General features: G+C 39.5%; 2 protein-coding genes across 2 annotated transcripts; one reads left to right on the top strand and one right to left on the bottom strand.

The window, feature by feature from the left end:
• Window positions 1-7: 7 nt before the first annotated feature.
• On the bottom strand, window positions 8-4,457 carry prlh2 (prolactin releasing hormone 2). The gene is made up of 5 exons (XM_061804780.1): window positions 3,015-4,457; window positions 2,865-2,904; window positions 1,671-1,932; window positions 890-1,077; window positions 8-364 (listed from the first exon to the last, which is right to left on the bottom strand). Exons 4-5 carry the CDS (start codon window positions 1,053-1,055, stop codon window positions 159-161), a joined length of 372 nt encoding a protein of 123 aa, XP_061660764.1. The 5' UTR covers window positions 1,056-1,077; window positions 1,671-1,932; window positions 2,865-2,904; window positions 3,015-4,457; the 3' UTR covers window positions 8-158.
• An 8-nt stretch (window positions 4,458-4,465) lies between these two features.
• Window positions 4,466-18,794, top strand: shrprbck1r (sharpin and rbck1 related). The gene is made up of 14 exons (XM_061804779.1): window positions 4,466-4,739; window positions 5,192-5,366; window positions 7,995-8,060; window positions 8,245-8,386; window positions 8,974-9,064; window positions 9,148-9,457; window positions 9,539-9,639; window positions 12,175-12,345; window positions 13,159-13,319; window positions 14,512-14,623; window positions 15,632-15,811; window positions 16,424-16,522; window positions 16,591-16,734; window positions 17,865-18,794. Exons 1-14 carry the CDS (start codon window positions 4,476-4,478, stop codon window positions 17,943-17,945), a joined length of 2,097 nt encoding a protein of 698 aa, XP_061660763.1. The 5' UTR covers window positions 4,466-4,475; the 3' UTR covers window positions 17,946-18,794.
• Window positions 18,795-20,721: the final 1,927 nt, after the last annotated feature.

Genomic DNA, 20,721 nt, shown 5'->3' with positions numbered 1-20,721 from the left:
TAAGTTCTCCTTTATTAGTCATTCTGAATGTACACAAACACATTTGCAGATTGATTTTATTTACAATCACCAGAGAGAAACACCAAATGAGCGTGTTGTGTAAAGCAAAGCAAAGTTTTTTTTTTTTTTGGTTTGATGCAAGCGAGGGATGCACATTGTCATGGGAGCCAGTCCCTGGTCTCTCCATGCAGCTCTTTTTGCAGGTTCTCCTTGTTCTGCAGACTGTTGAAGAGCAGCGCCAGCATCCTGACAACAGGCTGCATCCCCACATCACCCATTGTCTCAACAGCGCTCTGTCGCTTCCCAAACCGCCCGATGGGTCTCACGCCACGGCCCACGTACCAGAAGGGGTCGATTTCTGGACCTGGACAACAAGCAGGTGCATCATTTCTATCAAAAATACGGTATGATATACATTTGGGATCAAAGTTTACAGGAGGGACTTTTCACACCTGTAGCTTCATGTACGTTAATCAAATTGTGGAACTCTAAAAGGTCAATGAAAGTCCATGTCAAAACTGGTATATACATGATCTTCCAATATTCTACATTATATTTAGTAACAAAATGTATGACCAGTGCAGTTAATAATAAAATAAATTTGTCATGCTTCAACTCAGGCTTTTTCATTTAAGAATGAACAGTTGCTGTATAGCTCTGTTTGAAGTTACTACAAAGGTTTCGAAAAGTTTTTTTTTTAAATAGATGTACAATTTAGAATCTAATTTTTTATGCCTACAAAAACTAGTTGTGATATAAACTATTTTAATCATGTCTTAAAATGTTATGCCACTTTCTTAAATGAGTTTTATACGAATGAAAATAAGATTTAATATCATTACTATTAAAGCATGAAATGAAAAGCCTCTGAAATTCAATTGAAGCTTACTTCTGTTGTCGACGTTGTGCACAATGTGGAAGTCGTGCTCCACCGTGGTGCTGTGTGCGCTGCTGAGGCTGCAGGAGGAGAACAGGAGGAGCACGAGGACGAGGAAGAGAGCCAGAGATGCCGGCAGTCTGCTATGCTCCCGGACGGTCTCGCTCCTGAGCAACATGTTGAGGAGTCAGTCGAAGGCACTGCAAGAAGGGGCTGGTCAGGCACCTCATACACACTTCGCATGCTCAAACAGGTGGTGAGAGGCTCTGCTGACTAAATCATGTTCTCCTCTGCACTTGCTACTGCACAATTTAAAATGTATTTGTGTCCAGGGCAACCGCGCTTGATGTTACATCATTTTATCGCTTGAGAAATTACAGATACAACTCTTTTTGAAAATGTTGACTGACTAAATCTCAAAGAACACCAATTTGGCATAATGTCAAATCTGGCACAGATCCAAACAAATTTGTCTTCTGACATTTCTTACAATTTAGTTCAAGATGAGAACTTTGCATCCACAATCAACTCAGGACAAAATGTATGCTTTCTGACTAATATCTCATAATACCCTTTGAATAATAGTCACATGAGTTACTAGTTACTTTTCTCGTGATAATGAATCCAATTATTTAATACAATAATAAACTCATGCTGTGGGGGAAAAATACATTGCTTAGAGTAGTAAATTAAATACAAATGAATGGAGTGAAATTCTCATTTCCAAGTATCTAACATAATGGTAAATGATTATTAATTGTAACATTATTTAAAAAGAGCAATTGAAGCTTACCCTGAACTTTGGTAAGAGGTTGAGGTCAGCTGGCAATGTCCGTAGTCAGAGCTATGCAGGTGTGCAGCATCTTATATATCTCTGTGCTTCTCATGTGCCTGTTGGATGATGAATAAAGACACACACACACACACACACACACACACGCAAACACCACACACACAGGATGCATCCCCCCCGCACCCACTCATGCCCTTACCTTCCCACTCCTGGATGTAAGCCCTTTGCAAATGAACGTGTCCTTTTGGAGTCATCGTACCGTCTGTCACGCAGCATAGGCGTCCATCAGCAAGTTGATGACGTGAAGACAACTTTAAATTAGTCGACATGGGGAAACCCAGCACCTCAAGTACATCTCTGTCAGACTGTGATCCACAACTGTAGTGGGTGTCTTTTCATGGCCCTTTCATCAATCTTTTTGATTGTCCAAGGCAGGACACAGTCATCTTTAGAGGGAAATCTGTTTTGTGACCTGAGTGTCCACTGAATGGAAAGTACCCCATTTAAAATGTAAATTTGGTAATGTTGTCATTTATTAGAGTTGCTTTTGAACCAAAACATATTTGGGTGTAAACACCTTTTTGCATTTCACGAAGTCCAAAAATGTCTGAAATCACCCCTGTGTGCCTGGGGGGGAAACAAAACTACTACTATGGAATGTGTCTGCATCTGTTTATAACTGAATTTTTAAATCATTAGCATTTCCTAGAATAAGGAAACCAAAGGTTAAATTGGAAGAATCTTTTTCCCTCGTGCCATAATACTTTGTCTTGTCTGGATCTTGAAAAACATCACCACAACTGTCATCAGCAGCTGATTGAATGACTTCACCTCACCTCTAAAAATGGAATCCTATAATAGATAATTGCTTCAATGTAAGATTTTTACATTCTTTTTCTTTATTTTTGAAGCTATGAGCTCTCCAAATCGAGTGTGGTTCAGAAATTGTGATTTGCGTTGTCAATGACTTTTTTGATACCCCCGCATCTTTCCATTGTGCTGCTTCAAGCCATTGAGAAATGTGCTATTGATTAAGAGGACCAGCTTAGGCGAGTGATTCACAACTTGGCCGGGCCAAACGTGTGTGCCAACTCATTACCTTTACCTGCTACAGTATATTTTGTTAATCGCCTCGTAAATTGTGTTCAAAACATGTTGTGGGCTTAGTTGACTGTGTTTCGACTGTCCTCTTACCTGAATGCAGGTTGTGACACCACCAACTCAAAGCAGAAAACTGGAAGTGGAATTGTAGGTTAATTTAGGAATTTAATGACTTAATTGCAAGAGGGAAGAAGCTGCTGGAATGGCTACTAGTTTTGGTATGTGGTGATCGGTAGCGCCTACCCGATGGAAGGAGTTGGAAGAGCTGGTGGCCAGGATGTGGAGAGTCTGATAGGAACTTGTCCTAATTCGAGTGGAGTGCAAGTTCTCAAGGGTTGGTAGGGTGGTGCCAACAATCCATTCACAAGTTTTTATTGCCCTCTGTAGTCAGAATTTGTCCTTTTTTTGTGGCAGCCCCAAACCAGACTCTGATGGAAGTACACAACACTGATTCAATGACCGCTGTGGAGAACTGTCTCAGCAACTCTTGTGACAGGCCGTGCTTTCTCAGAAGCTGCAAGAAGTACATCCTTTGCTGGGCTTTTTTGAGGATGGAGTTGATGTTCGTCTCCCATTTCAGCTACTGTGAGACTAATTCCATAGAAATTGAGGGTCTCGAGAGTTGACACAGAACAATTGGACAGCATGACTTGCAGCTGTGGTGAAGGAAGCCTCCTAAAGTCCACAATCATTTCTACATTCTTTAGTGTGTTGATGTTGGCCACACCAAAGCTCCAGTCACTCCACTTCCTGATGATATGCAGACTTGTCGCCATCTTTGATGAGCTCTTTGATTGCGGTCTCATCTGTGAACTTCAGGAGTTTGACAGCTGGGTGCTCTGAGGTGCAGTCGTTCATGTAAAAGAAGAAGAGCAGTGGGGAGAGGACACAACCTTGGGGTGCCGATGGTGCGTGTGGATGAGGTGGTGTCCCCCAGCTTCACCTGCGATGTCCTGCCCGTCAGGAAAATTTAGATCCACTTGCAGATGCCTGGCAAGACGCTAAGCTGGAGAAGCTTGGAGGAGAGGAGTTCGGGGATGATGGTGTTGATCGCAGGGATGACTTCCATGAACAGGATCCTCGATACTTCATAAAGCATCACTCTATTGCCATTTAAATCCAGTGTGACTGACGAGATTGGAGTTTACCGTGCGCAGTGGCACATCCAGTTTGTGTTGTCGTTTGTTGCAGTCCGTCACGTTGGAGACAATATTACCATGCAAAAAAAAAAAAAAGTATAAAAATGTGCCACCCTGCACCTGGAGAAAGATGTTATGAAGGAAATTTGCAACTTGAAGCACTTTGGATGCAAGCATGAGGTATAATTTAAGGTGTAGTTACATACTTCTCCAATGGGTGGCAGTGTCTAACATTTAGCCTTGTCTGGAAGTAAACAACCCGAAGAAGATGTAAAACATGACGGTCCAAAAGAAACTGACACTTCTGAGGAAAAAAACGTTTTATAGTTTGTAATCTCCTCAGCAAGCAATCTGCCGCAAAAGGAGCTAGAAAATATAGCAGAGTAGGAGACCATCTGGGTCACGACGAACTGACATTTGACAGGCCCACGCACTTGCTTCCTGTTTGTCGGTGAGGAGGTGATATGCTTCAAATCATGTAGAAAAGAGGAAAAGAACATTGCAAGGTGGAACAAGAACAGACAAGGTTGTGTTCGCGTCCCTTCTAAATGCGTTCCTTGACACTATGTCTCTAAGTTCGGGCGGTTGGACCGCCAATGTCGTGACGGAACCTCCTCCGCCTGTCGAGTATGGAGCGTCGCCCCCACAACCCAACTGTCAAACCGTCCTCATGTCGGTTCGAGTGTCGTTGTGCCATTCTGCTATTCGACCGCTGCGTATTCCGGGAGCAGGCGACGAATCCCTTCGCCTGCAGCTCCGTGTGGACCCGGAGAAGTCCGGGGAATTCCGTCTTTCGCTCCAAGACTGCTGCGGGAATGGTCGCAGCCTGGTGAGTTCATCACAGAGGAACTTGATTTTGCTTTGGTTGCGCTTTATGGCTTCAGTGGGCCGAGTTCCAAGTTTCTCTTGGGCTGCAGATTTGCTGTGAAACAATCTCAACTCCACCCCCTTTCTGTACATACTGTATATAAATATCGAGTGAGTGTCAAGGTGTTGAAAATCTGAATATTCTACACTACATATTGAGCTAATATATAGAATGATCCAGTGTCATGCAATATCAAGTTGATTCTTGACCTAAATTGAAGTCTTGATCAGTGACTCATTGAAAGCCACAGAAAGTAAGAATTCACAATGTAACAATCAAGGTGTGTTTGGGTGTGACAGCTTCCAGAAACAGAAAGTGAAATTTTTTAGACTGGAGTAGGGCAATATGGCATCATCTTGGATCAGATATTTTTGTAGTCTTATTCTCATTGTTGTTGTTCTCGCTTTCTCCAGACCATTGCAGAGTATAATTTGAGATCTGTGAACTATCGTGTAAAAGCACCGAAATGCCACGAGCTCAGTCTGGCAGCACCTCCGCATGATCGCATCAGCTTCAACTTCGGCTCTGAGCAAGAGGCCCGGCAGTGGGCCACTGTAATGATGACTTCACTGAAAGAAGCACACAAAGGTCAGCAACCCTTGCTTTTTTCTTTGACCCACAATTTATATTCCAAATTATGTTCACATTTTTATTGCAAAATAGTCCGATTTTGTGTGCATATTTGAATTTATTATGCAAGTGAGACTGTGTGAAAGTTAAAAACCGTTCCTAGTTTTCCCATTACATTAATACATTTTTATTTTTACCTGTATGTATAAACCACTTGTTGTAAGGTTCTATGTCATTGTATGAAAATTGCTCTTTAAATAGTCTGATTGCTTGAATAATTTACTCAATTATTCTTCCATCAAAATACAAAAGAATAAAGCATGACAGCACACTTCATATCCGCTTTTCACACTCTTGTTGAAATAGGTTGGTTGTAAGGACTAATTAGTTGACTTGTTGAACAGTAATACAATAAAATATGCACTTAATATTTTTTCAATTAATTCTTTCATTCTTATTATTATCTTATTATTCTTATTCTCATTCTTACTTTAAAAATAACCTTTTAGAATGACAATTCAACATTTTACTTTACATTGTTGTAAATTTAAAAAAAATATTACTCAAGAAGAAATGTTTTGTTTGAATCAACTTGTTTGGTATTCCCCTTTTGACAATATCCCACCATTTTAAAAATGGCAATTACCCACACCGCTAACACCGTCCATGCACGGTAATAGCTTATTTTGTTGTATTTATTTGCGGATTTTTGTCTTCAAAGAGTGTCTGCAACCGCCAGTGTGCTGCCGACATGTTAAGACTCCCAATTGAGTTCTAAGCAGGGCATTTTCCACCACAGGCACTGGGATTTTGTGAAGTTGTGAGGATTTTTTTTACTTTTTAAGTATTTCAAATGTTTTGAAAATTATATCATAAATTTAAGTTTTATTTTAAAGTTGTTTTTTTTTTTAAAATCAAATTGAGACTGAGACTACTTAACACACACCTTGGCAAAAAATGCAAAATATTTTTTTCCCACAATCCACCTAGTTGAAGGAGTTGTAAAGAGGTACTATCCATGTGTGTGCGTGGCAACTTGGGGATGAGCGGCTAACATGTCCCTCTTCAGCTTAGACCGCTTTTCTCTCGAGTCCTGTCAATGTTGGAACACTAATAGAGCACTGCATTCCACCTCACTGTTTTGTAAAACATCTGGTGTACTGTATATGGAGTTGAGCTAACTGCTTACTGCCACATCACTTAGCAGGATGCTGTGAATTAATACCATGTTATCTAATTATTGTTTTGCAGTCACTACGGTGACCTTGATTAACAGTACAAAAATGAATACAGTAGTCTTAAAATTTATGCACACTCAAAAATATGGGGTCATTACTGCATAATTTAAATTTGGAAATGTATTCCTTATGTTGGTCAAACTGAAATAAATTAACTGTAGACATTCATAAGTAGAGGTACCACTGTATTTAGGAACAGAAATCCAATTTTCTTTACTACCAAAAACAATTACAGTGGTACCTCTGAACGTCTCTACTAATGAAATATTCAGGTTACGAAACACCTTCTCAGAAAAATGTTGTCTCAAGTCACGAAGGAAATTCAGGATACGGAAGGGAAAAAATTGCTGCTGGATTCCCCAAATTCCTCCGAACATAAACATCCTGTATCTTGGTTTGTTTGGTGTGATAGAGCTGGTCTCCCATTGGATATCGCCGTAGCTTTGTTCTGGCATCCCATTGGCTAGGAGGGACGTCACCCATGATGCACTTCCTGTGTCTTTGTTCATATAACTGACTCATCCAGTTATTTGTTTTAGACGGTGACACAACACTTCAAATGAACTGAAGTCATCTGAAGACACTGGTAGATATAACTCTGGGTGTCATCTGCATAGCTGTGAAAGTCATCATTAAGGTTCTGAAGAATTTGGCCCAAGTATATCTTATACAGACTGAATAGGAGGAGTCCAAGAATTGACCCATGTGGGACCCCTTTAGTCATTGCCATACAATGAGATTAAACACTTCCACAGGTTACAAAATACTACTCCAGGTGAGACCGGCACCATTTACTAAATAGTTTAACAAAGGCACATTACTCATAAATATATTTCAGACTGATTAAGTGAAATTGTATGCTTTTCTGACGTGACCCTGATGATCTCTTGTGACACACTAACTGGTTGAGAATCACTACAAAGAGTGTTTATGGGTGGCAGCTGTGTTTGGTTTATGGGAGCTCAGGTTTAAAGCGTGTTGAACTTACTTTCTGGAATGCCTGCCCCTGAGATACAAACATTTGTATTCATTTACCTAGTTTCAAGATAATATTTTTAGGTATTCATTTTAAAACTGTACTGGCACATGAAATATGAGACTCATTGAGAGGAAATACAGTAATGAATAAATGTTATGTTACTGTTCTGTTTCTTTCAACTCAACATTTGTGGATGCAGAAATAAAAAAATTCTTTTGTGCGTTGTAATCAGATATTCTAGTTAGTTTATTCTTGTAATATGCCAAATTGTTTCTCATAATTGTACTTTTTTTTTTGGTATACCTAGAAGCTAAAGTAGCAGTTACCTGAATGTGAAAGGAATGAAAGGACTTTTTTTGGTGGTAATTTTTTTTACTGCTCCTGTCGTTTCATGGCTTCTTTTTTCCGTCACTGTTTTTTGTGTTTCAGGTGGAGCTGGTGAAGATAACAGAGAGAGTCTTCAATTTCAGAACACCTCATCTTTGCAGCAGTTAGGTGTGTGCGGCCCATTTTAAATCTCATTTGAGCAGTCTGGTAGATCGAGAAAGGAACTCACCATGCGTTCATTCCATTATACATTCATAGCACAATCCTGCTCATACATTTGTCTAGATTTTTACCTCATGTTGGCCCTTTTGTGTTTGGATGTGAATGCATGCATGTATGTAAACATTGATAGAAAACTCATGCATCGAGCTGACCCGAGCCATCAAGGCTGGTGACTTGAAGTTGGCCTCCATCTTTGCTACCGAGCTTTCCTGGCAGAATGCTGCGCTGAAGATCCAGCCCTCCATACGACAATGTGAAGACACTGAAATCAAGTAGGTTGGTTGTTAACAGAATTGGTCTGGACAAGAAACCTAAATAGTATGACTTGCTGATTTATAGGAATGATGTTTCATGCCATAAATGATGCACATTGTGAACAGCACAGCTCAAAACCCTTTATCAAAAAATGGATATATGAAAAAGATGGATAAAATGCTATTATGAAGAGACTGGTCCTTTATGCCCTTTAGTGGACCATTTTTGTGATACTACATTGAAGCCTTTAAGACGGTACCATCATGTTTAATTGATGTAGCTTATTTAACCTTGGTGCTGCTGGTCCCACACCACTGTCATGCTTGGGCTTTACCTCAGAAAAATCTTTGTTTGTGTCAAACATCCCAACTCCCAATTCCATATAGATACTTTTCACACAGAACAGAGAGCCTGGAAAAAGCCAGCTCTGACAGGAAGTGGAGAAGAGGCCTTTGTAAAAAAAAAAAAAAAAAAAAAGCAACTTGCAACTCTTGTATTAGATCTCATATTTTGTTTTTGTCCCTAATGATGCAGTCAGTCAGTGAGTGTCAGTATTGACCTGAGGGGGAGAGTTTCTTTAGTGTTGTCTGTTTTCTCTTCACAGTTTGGCTGTTGTATTAGAGGATTCTTCTTCATCATGTTGCATCACTATGAAAGTTTCTCCTGTAATGACTACTGCAGCTTTGAAACAGCAAGTTAGTGTCCTATGTGCTTTCCTTTCCTTGTTGTTGTGAATCAATTTTTTTCCCCTTTGATTGTTTCATGTCCAACACCTCAGATGTTTCTAGAGTATGGCTTTCACCCATGGGTGCAGCGCTGGGTCATTGGCCAGTGCCTGTGCACTAATCAGCGTTCCCTGGCTTCATACGGCATTCGTCAGGATGGCGACACAGCTTTTTTGTACCTCTTGTCAGCATGCAATGCTCACTTGACTCGCCAACTCTTCCAACAAGACCAGGAGAGTGCACTCCTCCACAACTCTTTTCCATGTGCATCCTTTCTCCATCACCCCTCTCATAACAGTATCGCATCTCAAGAAGGGAAACTTTATAAAACCCTGCCAGCTAAATTAAATTGCACCAACGCTGGTGAGTGACACCACTGATTTTGCATCGGTCATAGGACATGCGACTCAAGTGTATTTATATTTGTCATTTTTGTCTGCATAGGGTTCCAGAACGGAAACCCCAGTGAGCTAAAAGTCACCGTCCCCAGTGTAGAGTTGCCGCAACTAGATGGGGAATTGGGCAAAAATCCAGCTTCCTTTCAGGTAACACACCAGAAAGATACTTTCAATCTCAACAGTAAGTGCAGCAATCTAATGAAGTCTACAACAAGAACTGCATGTATTTTAAAACTCATCTAAAAACACCCCTCTACACAGTAGCTTAGGAAGAATGGATGGATGGAACAGTTATTTGTTAATGCTTGCAAATGTGTTTCGTCTGCACACAAATTCAAGGTACACACAAAACCAATGCTGGATTTATGACACGTGCACGTCCACCAATGCACCCATCCACAGTGCATATGTCCTTGAATCAGAGTTCATTATAACTCATGGGATCTTGCCTGTGATCTGCATGCCACTATTTCACAATAAAAGCACACCCAATTCTTGTATGAGTTTGTTGACAGTTTTAAGTGTGAGATGGCCCCAAAACTTTCATGACTTAATCTTTTTTTTTTGTCCTGTTCGCCTGTTGGATGCAGAATAGTGAATCTGCATCCCGTTTATGCCAGAAGTTTTACTGCATCACAATGGAGTTTTTCAGCTTCCTTTGTGATTTTTTTTTTTATATTTTAATTGAAGTTTTATTGAGGATCAGTTGATCAATCAAACAAAACAGAATTTCTAGAGGCATGAGAGAGAGAGAGAGAGAGAGAGAGAAAAAGAAAGACAAAGCGCTACCTGTAAACAGAATTAGAAATCATTCCATATTTACAACAAAAACATTATATATGGATGTTGCGTGAGACTGTAGCGCTACACCTTATGAAGGAAAAACAAGACAAGCTAGAACAGGACACAGGACATAGACAGATGACGAAGCATTCAAGACAACCATCGTGAATAGGCTCCACAACTGGAATGTGGTGGGAATGATTAAGTGAATTATAGAAGCCTAGAAGATGAATGACTATAAGTGGGGTGATACATAAGCTCTTCATGTATACATGAGTTATTTGTTGCAGTACATGAGTAGTCCCACACCCAATGAAAGAATCCCAAGGGTGTGTGCCTATGGACTCATGTAATTGAATTCACACCATCGTGCATGCAATAAGACCGACAAAAATGTCGTCGAACTGCTGTGTCCGCAACGCGGAGGTGAAGGACCTTGCCCAATCAAAACAGGACAGAAAGGCTCACAGGATTTCCCAGTTGTGGGGAGCGGCGCATCGGGGGAAATGACACTTGAGGCTGAATTGAAGCATGTATATTTATTAAGACGACATATGTTTGAAGTGTTGATGGCCAATGTATCCTGTGATTCACAGAAGTTCTCATAGCTAGCTAGCTGCCTTCAATACACGAGCCACTAATCCCACTTTGATCGGAATGTCGAGTGGCAGTGGCACGAAGTAGGGCGTTGTGTAATTTAGACCAGCTTGTCCTGTCTTTTGAAATGAAAATTATCTGACAGCTAGTTAGCCTACTAACATTTACAACCGAAGATTTCGAATATTATCTTCAACTTAAAAGTTTGAATTTGAGAAAGATCTGTATGAAGTCCTTAAGATCCTTTTTGAGGATTGTCAAATCAGTGAATCAGTTGAACACATTTACTATAATTGATAAGAACATGAATCAAAATTTAATATAGTTTACCATGTCAACCACTTTTATACTCACATCATGGTGATGAAGTGTCACTTGTGGCCCTCTCCATTTTATCTCTATACTCACCTGACAAAGATGGCAGTGGTACCACTACTGGCATGCCGTATTACATTTTTACAAGGTATGAAGTTAAAATCAATAAGTCAATATTCTCTTGTGATTCAAGGTTCTTATTTTTCCAGTCCAATAGAAAAATAAAAATTTATTCTTATCAATTAATCACACCATTTAGGCCCAGCTTCCAGGAAAGCTGTTTGCTTTTTTTTTTTTTTTTAGCTATATCCTGTGTTGTGTTGGCCATAGTCTCTATTAATTTACTTCTTGTTTAGCCAATATTGCTCTAAATGGCAACCTTGTCCCTGAAAATTAAATGCTAAATCGAATTCCCAATGATGAGGACTGGCAAGTGTGACTAAAGGTTTAGCCACATAAACATGCATGATGATATGACCAGCTAGACACAAGTGCAGCTAGGACATACTGTTCATTGGCTAAAAGGTTTCATGCGTCTGTCTCAACTATTGACATTTAGGACTTTTAGTCAACTTGTTAGAAAATTCAGTGATTTATCACTTTCCCTTTGATTTGAACAAGGGTGTGTAAATGTTTTGTATCCATGTGACTTTTGCGATTTTTGTTTGGTGAAGTGTTGACATTTGTGCAATTTAAAATAATTTGCCTTGGCTTAATTAAGTTTGGGTCTACACTGAAGTCTATCCTCAAATAGCAGCAAGGACTTGTATCGGTTCAAACTTAATTGTAAACGAGCTTTACAGACCTATGCTTTGAAAGTCGTGTGGCGTTGTGGTATTGATTGGCGACTACTATTGCAACACAGTGTTTGCCAATCAGAAGAAAAGGCATTTTTGAGATGTTTAATTTAAGTGATGACCTGTATTTATAAGGATTTGAAATTGACAGCTAAAGATAAATAATAAAAGTGCCCATGTTTTCCTTCAGGGTTGGGCGTGTCCTTCTTGTACTTACATCAACAAACCGTTGCGGCCTGGCTGTGAAATCTGCAGTACCAACCGCCCTGTGACCTACATTGTTCCGGGCGGATACCAGCCCGACTCACTGGAGCTTAGACGCCTCCAGCAGGAGAAGGATGCCATTATGCAGTACCAGCAGGTAGAATATTCCTTCTGTGAAAGTATAACACCAAACGTGTAGGAGTTGCCCTTGAAAAGAAAAGTCAGCTGTACAATTAGGCATAAGTCATAGTAAAGTTTTATCAATGCAAATGCTCATATTGTATATTTCGGAGCAAAAACACTTCATGATTAGGAAGTGGCAAGTTGACAAACTTCAGGCTGACTCTCTTCTCTTCTGTCTCTTTTTTTTTTTTTTTTTTTTTCTTGAAGGAGAAGGAGAGAAGAGAGCGCTGAGGAGTGCAGGCACTCAAAACAACTTACTACTCTAAACCTGGACCAGAACACACACTCAAAGGCATACACAGGCGCCAGTGAATCATTAACTGTGACGAGTTTTTTGACAATAAACGTTTTTGAAATTTGAAGTTGTCATTTTGGGCATCTAAAAATTTTGTACAATAAATTCATTCATTTCAATTTCATACCATTGTTACATTAAAAAAAAAAACACAAGGCTCATTGCGCTCATTGCCACGAGAGCTGCTGCAAATGCAAACATTTGAGTCCAAACCAAAATATCAAGTTCACCCATTAATCATTGTGATTAATGGCCAACCATGTGATGATCATGTTAAGCTTACATTATCCATGTGTATCTACATATTTTGTCAACCAAATAAATCTCAATAAAAAATGTACGTTAGATAATGTACAATAGTAATGTATTATTATATGATAATTGATAATAGATTGTGTAGTACAAGTCCTACTACATATAACCATCTGTGTCTTAAGTTAGGCCATTAATGTTGGGAGAAGTTGACACCCAATGAAAACCCCTTTGTCCCAGGCAAGAGAAGTGGAGCGCCAGCAGAATTTTGCCCAGCTGGTTATGATGGACGGCCAGGACTTAGTGCCGAATCCTGAGCCTTTGGACTGCAGAATCTGCTATATAGAGCTAAAAGCAGGAGAGGGCGCCATGCTCAGGGAATGTCTCCATTGCTTCTGCAAGTAAGGACGAGAATTGGAATGTGTACCCCATCCATCCGCTGTGCCACTTACCCTCGCTAGGGGTATGAATGAGCTGAACACTCTCCCACCTAACTTTGTTTGAGAGGCGCGGTATGCCTTGAATTGGTCACCAGCCGATAACAGGGCACAGAGACAAAATGTGAATTTCTGGATTCTTTAGTTGAAAGACAATCCATTTTTAGGTCCCTTGAAATGCGTTATAATGGGATATTAAAAGGGGAAAGCATTCCACAGACACCGGCCTCGGCATTAGTGTACCCTCGCAACAATAATACATTTTGATCTTGTGTTCCAAGTTTTGTGGCTTTAGTTCGCCGCAGCATGGTGGTTAATATGTCTGCCTTACAGTTGAGATCTGTGTTCCTGTCTTCTGTAGAACATCTAAGCGTAGACTATGCATATGTTCCCTGTCCTTGTGTGGTTTTTATTCTGATTATCTCCTCCATAAAAACAAGGTGAATTGAAGAATCAAAATTGTCTTGGTACCAGTGCCGGATCAGCTGTCATAGGTTCCAGAAACCCCTGAATGAGGACAAGTGGTATACAACATGGATGGATGTACAGTCGTACCTCTACTTATGAACATCTTTTGTAATGAAAAATTCAGGTTACGAAACGCCTCAGCGGAAAAATATTATGTCTTGTTACAAAGGAAATTTCAGGATAACAATTCGCCAAAAAGAATCATCCGGACAAAGTGTTCACTAATTGGGCCGTCACTCACTTCAATGACGCTTGCCTCGTACATTTGTAAAAGATTATTAAAAGCCGTCAAAGGCAAATGTCCTTGGATTGATACTTTACGAAACATCTGGAAACAACCACTTCTCATCTGTTGTCCACCATGCCTTTCGCTTCTCACTCACCCTTCTCTTCACATAATTGCCCAACCCCAAAGGTCAATAAGCATTGTTATTCTTTACATTACCTACTTTGAATGTGTATTTTGTGGGGCTTGAAACAGATTAGGCTATTTACATGTGAAAAGTGCTTCCACTTGGGAAAAAAAAAAAATCACATGGCGAAAAGATTTCTGGATTGAATTAATTTTGTAAGTAGAGGTAACACTGTATAATTCGATGAGCATTATCTCTCGAGATTATTTTTAATGCGGCTCTTGTATTGATCATTCAAGAATAGAAATTAAATGTGTGTATGTATTTTCCTGCAGAGATTGTTTGCGCTCAGTCATTATGCTGAGTGAGGAGCCGGAAGTCTCCTGCCCTTACAGAGATGACACATATGCCTGTACATGCTCCTTGCAAGAGAGGGAGATCAAAGCTGTGAGTAAAAACAATGAAACGCATCACATTAAGGCCATTAGTGGCTATGAGTATTCTACTCCAGTAAACGTCAGCAGGCTTCCACAATGTATCGAATAATAGAAAGGTCATGTGCCCAGATAACACGTTCACTCCTGGTGCAAGATATATTTAAAAAAATAAAAATAAAAATGTAAAAAAAAAAATAATATATATATACACACACACACACACTCTTGGGAGTGCCAGTACCATTTTGAAGCACACCAGAGTGAAAATGTGCACTGCACAGTGTCAAGTAGGCTGTGGGGTCCCAGTTGTCCCATGTTCTCTGGTCTTGTCCATTCCTGCTTAAACTCTCTCTATTCTTGTTGGAACATCCTACAGCCACACAATGTTTCGGCATCTTAACTTTTCTCGACAGCAACTACTGTCACGAACCAACGATGCACAGGCAGACCCAAATGGAGGACTCCAAGACGAGGACATGATGTTCAGTGGGTTTTATTATAAACAAAGGTTGTGCATGACAACACAGTCTAAGAAGGCAAGATCCAAAACACAAGAAACAATGTCCGATAACTATGAGTTAACTAAAGAGCATAACCAAAAGCGTGACTGGACTATAATGCTGCAGTGGCAGAGTAACCCTGGATGCAGGAAAGCATACTCAACGAACTGTCAAAAACCAGTGACAAAACTCCAACTTTGTCTAATCATTGTCTAATCACAGTGCCTCATTTGACACAGCTGTGACTGGCGACAGGTGTCAGAGATGAAACCGCTTGGAGGGGTAGCCAGGCCACGCCCCTCTTGGCCGTGGTCCAGCCTTGCTCACAACTACTCATTTGCTTTGCTGAAATATTAATGCATGAATTAGAAAACAACGCAGCCTCATGTCAACTGGTGCCTACTTTTTTTATTTTGATGGGGTTTTGTGTCACATTATGCAACACTTCTCAGATGTTCACCTATAGAGGTGCTGCACTGCCTTTTTCTGACCTTTTTTTCCTCCTTCTGTTTTGTAAGTTGGTCACACCGGAGGAGTATCAACGCTGGCTGCAAAGAAGTCTGTCCGTGGCAGAGTCCCGATGTGAGGGCAGCTACCACTGTGCCACTGCAGACTGCCCGGGCTGGTGTGTGTACGAGGACACTGTCAATGTGTATCACTGCCCCGTCTGCACAAAGCAAAATTGCCTCATTTGCAAGGTAATAAGCACTGAAAATGATGCACAAAAATAAAATCAAATTATGCCTTGAAGTACGAGGCGTCATTCACCAATATCTTTGATTTGTGATCAGAGACTTGAGATATGAGCACTTTATAGGTGCAGTGAACTCAACCGACCTTACAAGGAGGAAAGAAGCTTCAAGCTGTTTTATGGCACTCCTAATTTCAGACCCCGCTATAATTACAGTATAATTACAATATTGTGGACTACCATTGTTCTTCATTAAAATATACATTTTCCTGTTTTGGGGGAGGCAGCAGGCTGGAACGGATTCATGAAATTTCCATTCCTGCTGGGTCACAAGATGATCTGAGATACAATTGTTTTTGCGTTATTAATGTTGTCATAAAAAGAATGTAACTCTTATCTCAAGGCACCCCTGTAATATTTGATTACTAGTGAAAAGAGTATCTTGGTGACTGGTTGTGAGCACAGCCGTCTCACAGTGAGAGGCATTTCTGTGTAGAGTTTGTATGTTCTCCCCGTCCTCGCAAGGGTTTTCTCTGGGTTATGAGAATAAATGGTCACTGGCCAAAAAATGAGGTATGCCTGCACAATAATAATAATACAATAACACTGCTTTTCTCAGGCGATTCACGATGGAATGAATTGTAAGCAATACCAGGATGATCTTGCAGCCCGCGCTATTAACGACTATGCTGCACGGAGGACAACTCATCTACTTCAGGTTAGCTAAATGTACAGGATTATCAGCATGTATTCATATTGATTTCATATTTTGCGTTTCACTCACAGACTCTGGTGCAATCTGGGGAGGCGATGCACTGTCCCCAATGTGGCATCGTTGTGCAAAAGAGGGATGGATGTGATTGGGTGCGCTGTACTGTCTGTCATACAGAAATCTGCTGGGTCACCAGAGGGCACCGTTGGGGTCCAAAGGTAAAATGTGCTGACGCGCTACACCGTATATAGGGAACACTTCAAAGTCTAATGCAATACGTTCTGAGGCACTTGTTTATTTCCAAGGTGTTCACGTTTCAATTTTCATTGGTTTATATATCGAGTGTTTCTAAAGTCAATTTGGTGGTGGTTTTACAGTTATTGAAATGTTAATTGTAACAAAGTCAATGAAATTCACAGGATAAAACCTATATTAACCAACTATTTGTGGTACCATCTTTGTTTTGGAATGATGAATGATTCAGATTCATCCATAATTTAGTGGAACAACCTGTGCATCACATTTTTTGTAGCAAGCCAGCTTTTCCACATACATTCTGATAATATTTCGTTCATCATAAAACCATATGCATTTGTGATGGGTTCTTCAATTCTTGGGAGATCCCACAACCTTGTTGTGTAGACGCGTCAAGGCATGTCACTAATTTATGGAGATTGGCTTGCAACCAGTTCTGGGTGTACCCCGCCACATGTCCAATGATAACTGGTATAGGCTCCGGCACTCCCAGGACCCTTGTAAGGATAAGCAGCTCAGAAAAGGCATGGATGGATTCCAAATTAAATATTCTCAGTCAATGTAGGTTTTACCCTTTGAATGTCATCTACATTATTACATTTCCTTTAAACAATACAAAGTAACCTTTGAAATACCCTGTACAAATATTATGTTTGATTTTATGTACAGCAGTTTTTTTACAGCCATGATTGTTGAGTGACGTGCTCTATAAATAAAGTTTTGTTACTTGTTCTACTGTAGTTAACAGGTTCCCCACCATCACCGAAATGCAAAAATCAAAAGAAAAAAGAAAAACTCACACTGTTTATACTTTGGAAGCTTACTGAGCGCTCCCCCAAGGAAGTTTATGATTAGTAACCGGAGTGTTCGACTTGAGTGGTTAGTTACACTGTAATCTGTGACGTTCTTTATGGTCCATATTTCTGTGTGAGTTATAAATCAGGATTAGAAAAGTAGTCATTTCTTTATTATTGTTGTTTTTTCTAACAATTATGACACTAATAAACACCCTCGTAAATGCCATTTTATGATCACGCGATTTTTGTATAGCAACTGAAACAATATTAATTTATCCGATTTTGTGTTTTTCAAGGGTCCCGGTGACACCAGCGGAGGATGTCGCTGCAATGTCAACCGGCAAAAATGCCATCCAAAATGTCAAAACTGCCACTGAGTCGTCTTGTGTGGAAATGATTGACCTAGAAACCAAATATTGTCTGTCATATGAAGTACAAGAAGAACGATTTAGCCAAAAACCGACTTTAAATGCTTGAAACATGAAATGCATACGTTTTTTCGACTGTTTCTAAAAATCACTGTCAATTGTTTGACACAATCACAATAACATAAAAGAAATTATCATTGATAACAGTAAAAAAAAAAATCTCCTGCAAATGTAGACTTCCAGGGATGTGTGAATTTGACATACTGTACCAAGATGCAATACATTATACCAAAGTTGCCTTTTACTTCTGCACAAACTCTCAATCAGGGTGTTCATCCTTGTGCCCGTGCAATGAAATACCTGAACACCCTGCTATATTGCAAGTTCTCCCACTTAGAAATTATGGAGGCGTCTGAAATTTTCATCGTAGGTGCATGCCCACTGTGAGAGAGATAATCTAAAAAGAAAAATCCAGAAATCACAATGTATGATTTTTTTAAACTATTTAGTTGTGTGATACAGCTGCCAATAAGTATTTGAACACCTGTCTATGAGCTAGAATTCTGACCCTCAAAGACCCGTTAGTCCGCCTTTAAAAGTGGAATGATGAGTTCCATCCCAAGAACATCATCCCCACTGTGAACCATGGGGGTGGTAGCATCATGCTTTGGGGGTGTTTTTCTGCACAAGGGACAGGACGACTGCATTGTATTAAGGAGGATGACAGTGGCCATGTATTCTGAGATTTTGGGGAACCTCTTTCTGTACCAAATATTAACATTGGTTTTCTCAGGTGTTCAAATACTTATTTGCAGCTGTTTCACACAAATAAAACATTTAAAAAATCATACATTGTGATTTCTGGGTTATTATTTTTTTTTTTTTTACATTATCTCTCTCACAGTAGACATGCACCTATGATAAAAAAAAAATTTCAGACCCCTCCATGATTTCTAAGTGGGAGAACTTGCAATATAGCATGGTATTCAAATACTTATTTTCTTCACTGTATTTATATATACTTTTTTGTTCTTGTAAGCATGTGTGCTTTGTTCCATAATTTGAGTTTCTGCCTGCTGAATGAAAACTTTGAATGTCTCAGTTTGACATACTTTTAGCAGCTGATGAAGAAGCATATAAAGTTAATGTGGAACTCATAGTGTACTGAGTGAGTAGCGTATGAATTACTCGTGTAATATTAATCGGGAAGCTTGTCACTTGTAAACTGTAAAATAAGCTAATGATCCTTTCCTTCCATCAAGCCACTGTTCGCTTCAAATGCATGATGTGAACAGTAGGTAGTCTTTTAAAAAAGTCCTCACCCAAAACAGGGTTCCTCCTGAGAAAGATGACTATCCTGCACTGACAAGCCATACAAAATACTGCACTGTCTTAATATGTAATCAAATGTCATCAATGTGTGGTGTCTGGTGTGCCTTAATGCTCATTAAATACCCTTTAAACAATGACATTTTGTGGGAGAACCTTGGATACCGGTACATACTATTCAACTGATATCTGGTGTTAATTATATGTTACTAATGTCGAAGTGTTAATTAGGCAAGACAATAAATTTAATCCACATGAAGAACACTTAACTATTAAGGTATACCTGTACAATCTAATCACTGGAGATACAAGTTATATAAAATATTACCTGAACAAAGACAATGATGTTCATGAGGTGTCTGGAATTTACAGTCATCAGATGAATACTCGGGATAGTATTACTGATACTGTATGAGATATACACTTGCATCAGTAGCGGGTTCAGTTCAGCACTCCGATGGCACCATCGGAAAAAAACATCAATACTACACAAAAACGGAATAGAACAGCATACATGTCGATGCAGCTTCATGTATTACATATTCATGTAATGACAAACGTTAATGGTATTTACTATGGTTGTGTTTTGCTCGAATTTGAAAGCTGTACCAGGTTCTGGCATGATCAACCAGAGGAAAAATCCTTAGCATATTTAACCATGTTTTGAAAAATTTTTATTTATAGCATACGAAACGACTTCTGGAATGACTTAACTGTTGACAAAACTGAAAAAAAATTGCGGTATAAGCATGTTATTACTTGATTTCAGTGTCCATGCGTTGCCTTCTATGGGAACGCCAACCTTCCTAACATGGCCGCCAAATAGATACGTCAGTTTGCCAGACTGCTGTATTCACCAGATTTATCTATGAACGTTTTTCTATGTCAGAGACCCCGGCCAGGACATGGAAGGTGAAATCTGATTGGACATAAACTCCTAACACCCACGTTCACCACGGGAACTAGTACGAAAAGAAAAGCATGCGCTTTTTTTAATTCATTGTGACAAATTTATGGAATAAATATTATAATTGATGTTGTAAATCTATGACAGTGCTTCTGATCATCTTTTGACGCTAGCATTATATATATATATATATATATATATATATATATATATATATATAAAAGCTTTGCCGGCACAAAGGTCTCGCAAATCGAAATTCACTTTAAGTTTATGGTAATATTTGGTTCAAGTTATTTCTTTAATTTTGAAGTGTGCGGTTTCAGTCATGGAATCTTGTCCATAATCAAAGACACAATTTTTATGATGTGTCACGAAATTATTATATTTGCTCTGTTTTTACTATAAAGGTTTGCGTGAGTAACGTGCATTTGTGGTACGTTCAAAATACCTCGTAAATCCCAAGTTTCAACGTGTTTTGTGACTTTACGTTACTTTTTGTCTCGTCCTATTATTAAAAAAAAAAAAAAGACAATGAAGACTTGGTATTTA

The sequence above is a fragment of the Syngnathoides biaculeatus genome, chromosome 19, assembly GCF_019802595.1.
Source record: "Syngnathoides biaculeatus isolate LvHL_M chromosome 19, ASM1980259v1, whole genome shotgun sequence".
In the NCBI taxonomy this organism is placed as follows: Eukaryota; Metazoa; Chordata; class Actinopteri; order Syngnathiformes; family Syngnathidae; genus Syngnathoides; species Syngnathoides biaculeatus.
Note: the sequence above shows the minus strand (reverse complement) of the source record. Positions and strands in the feature narration are given on the sequence as shown.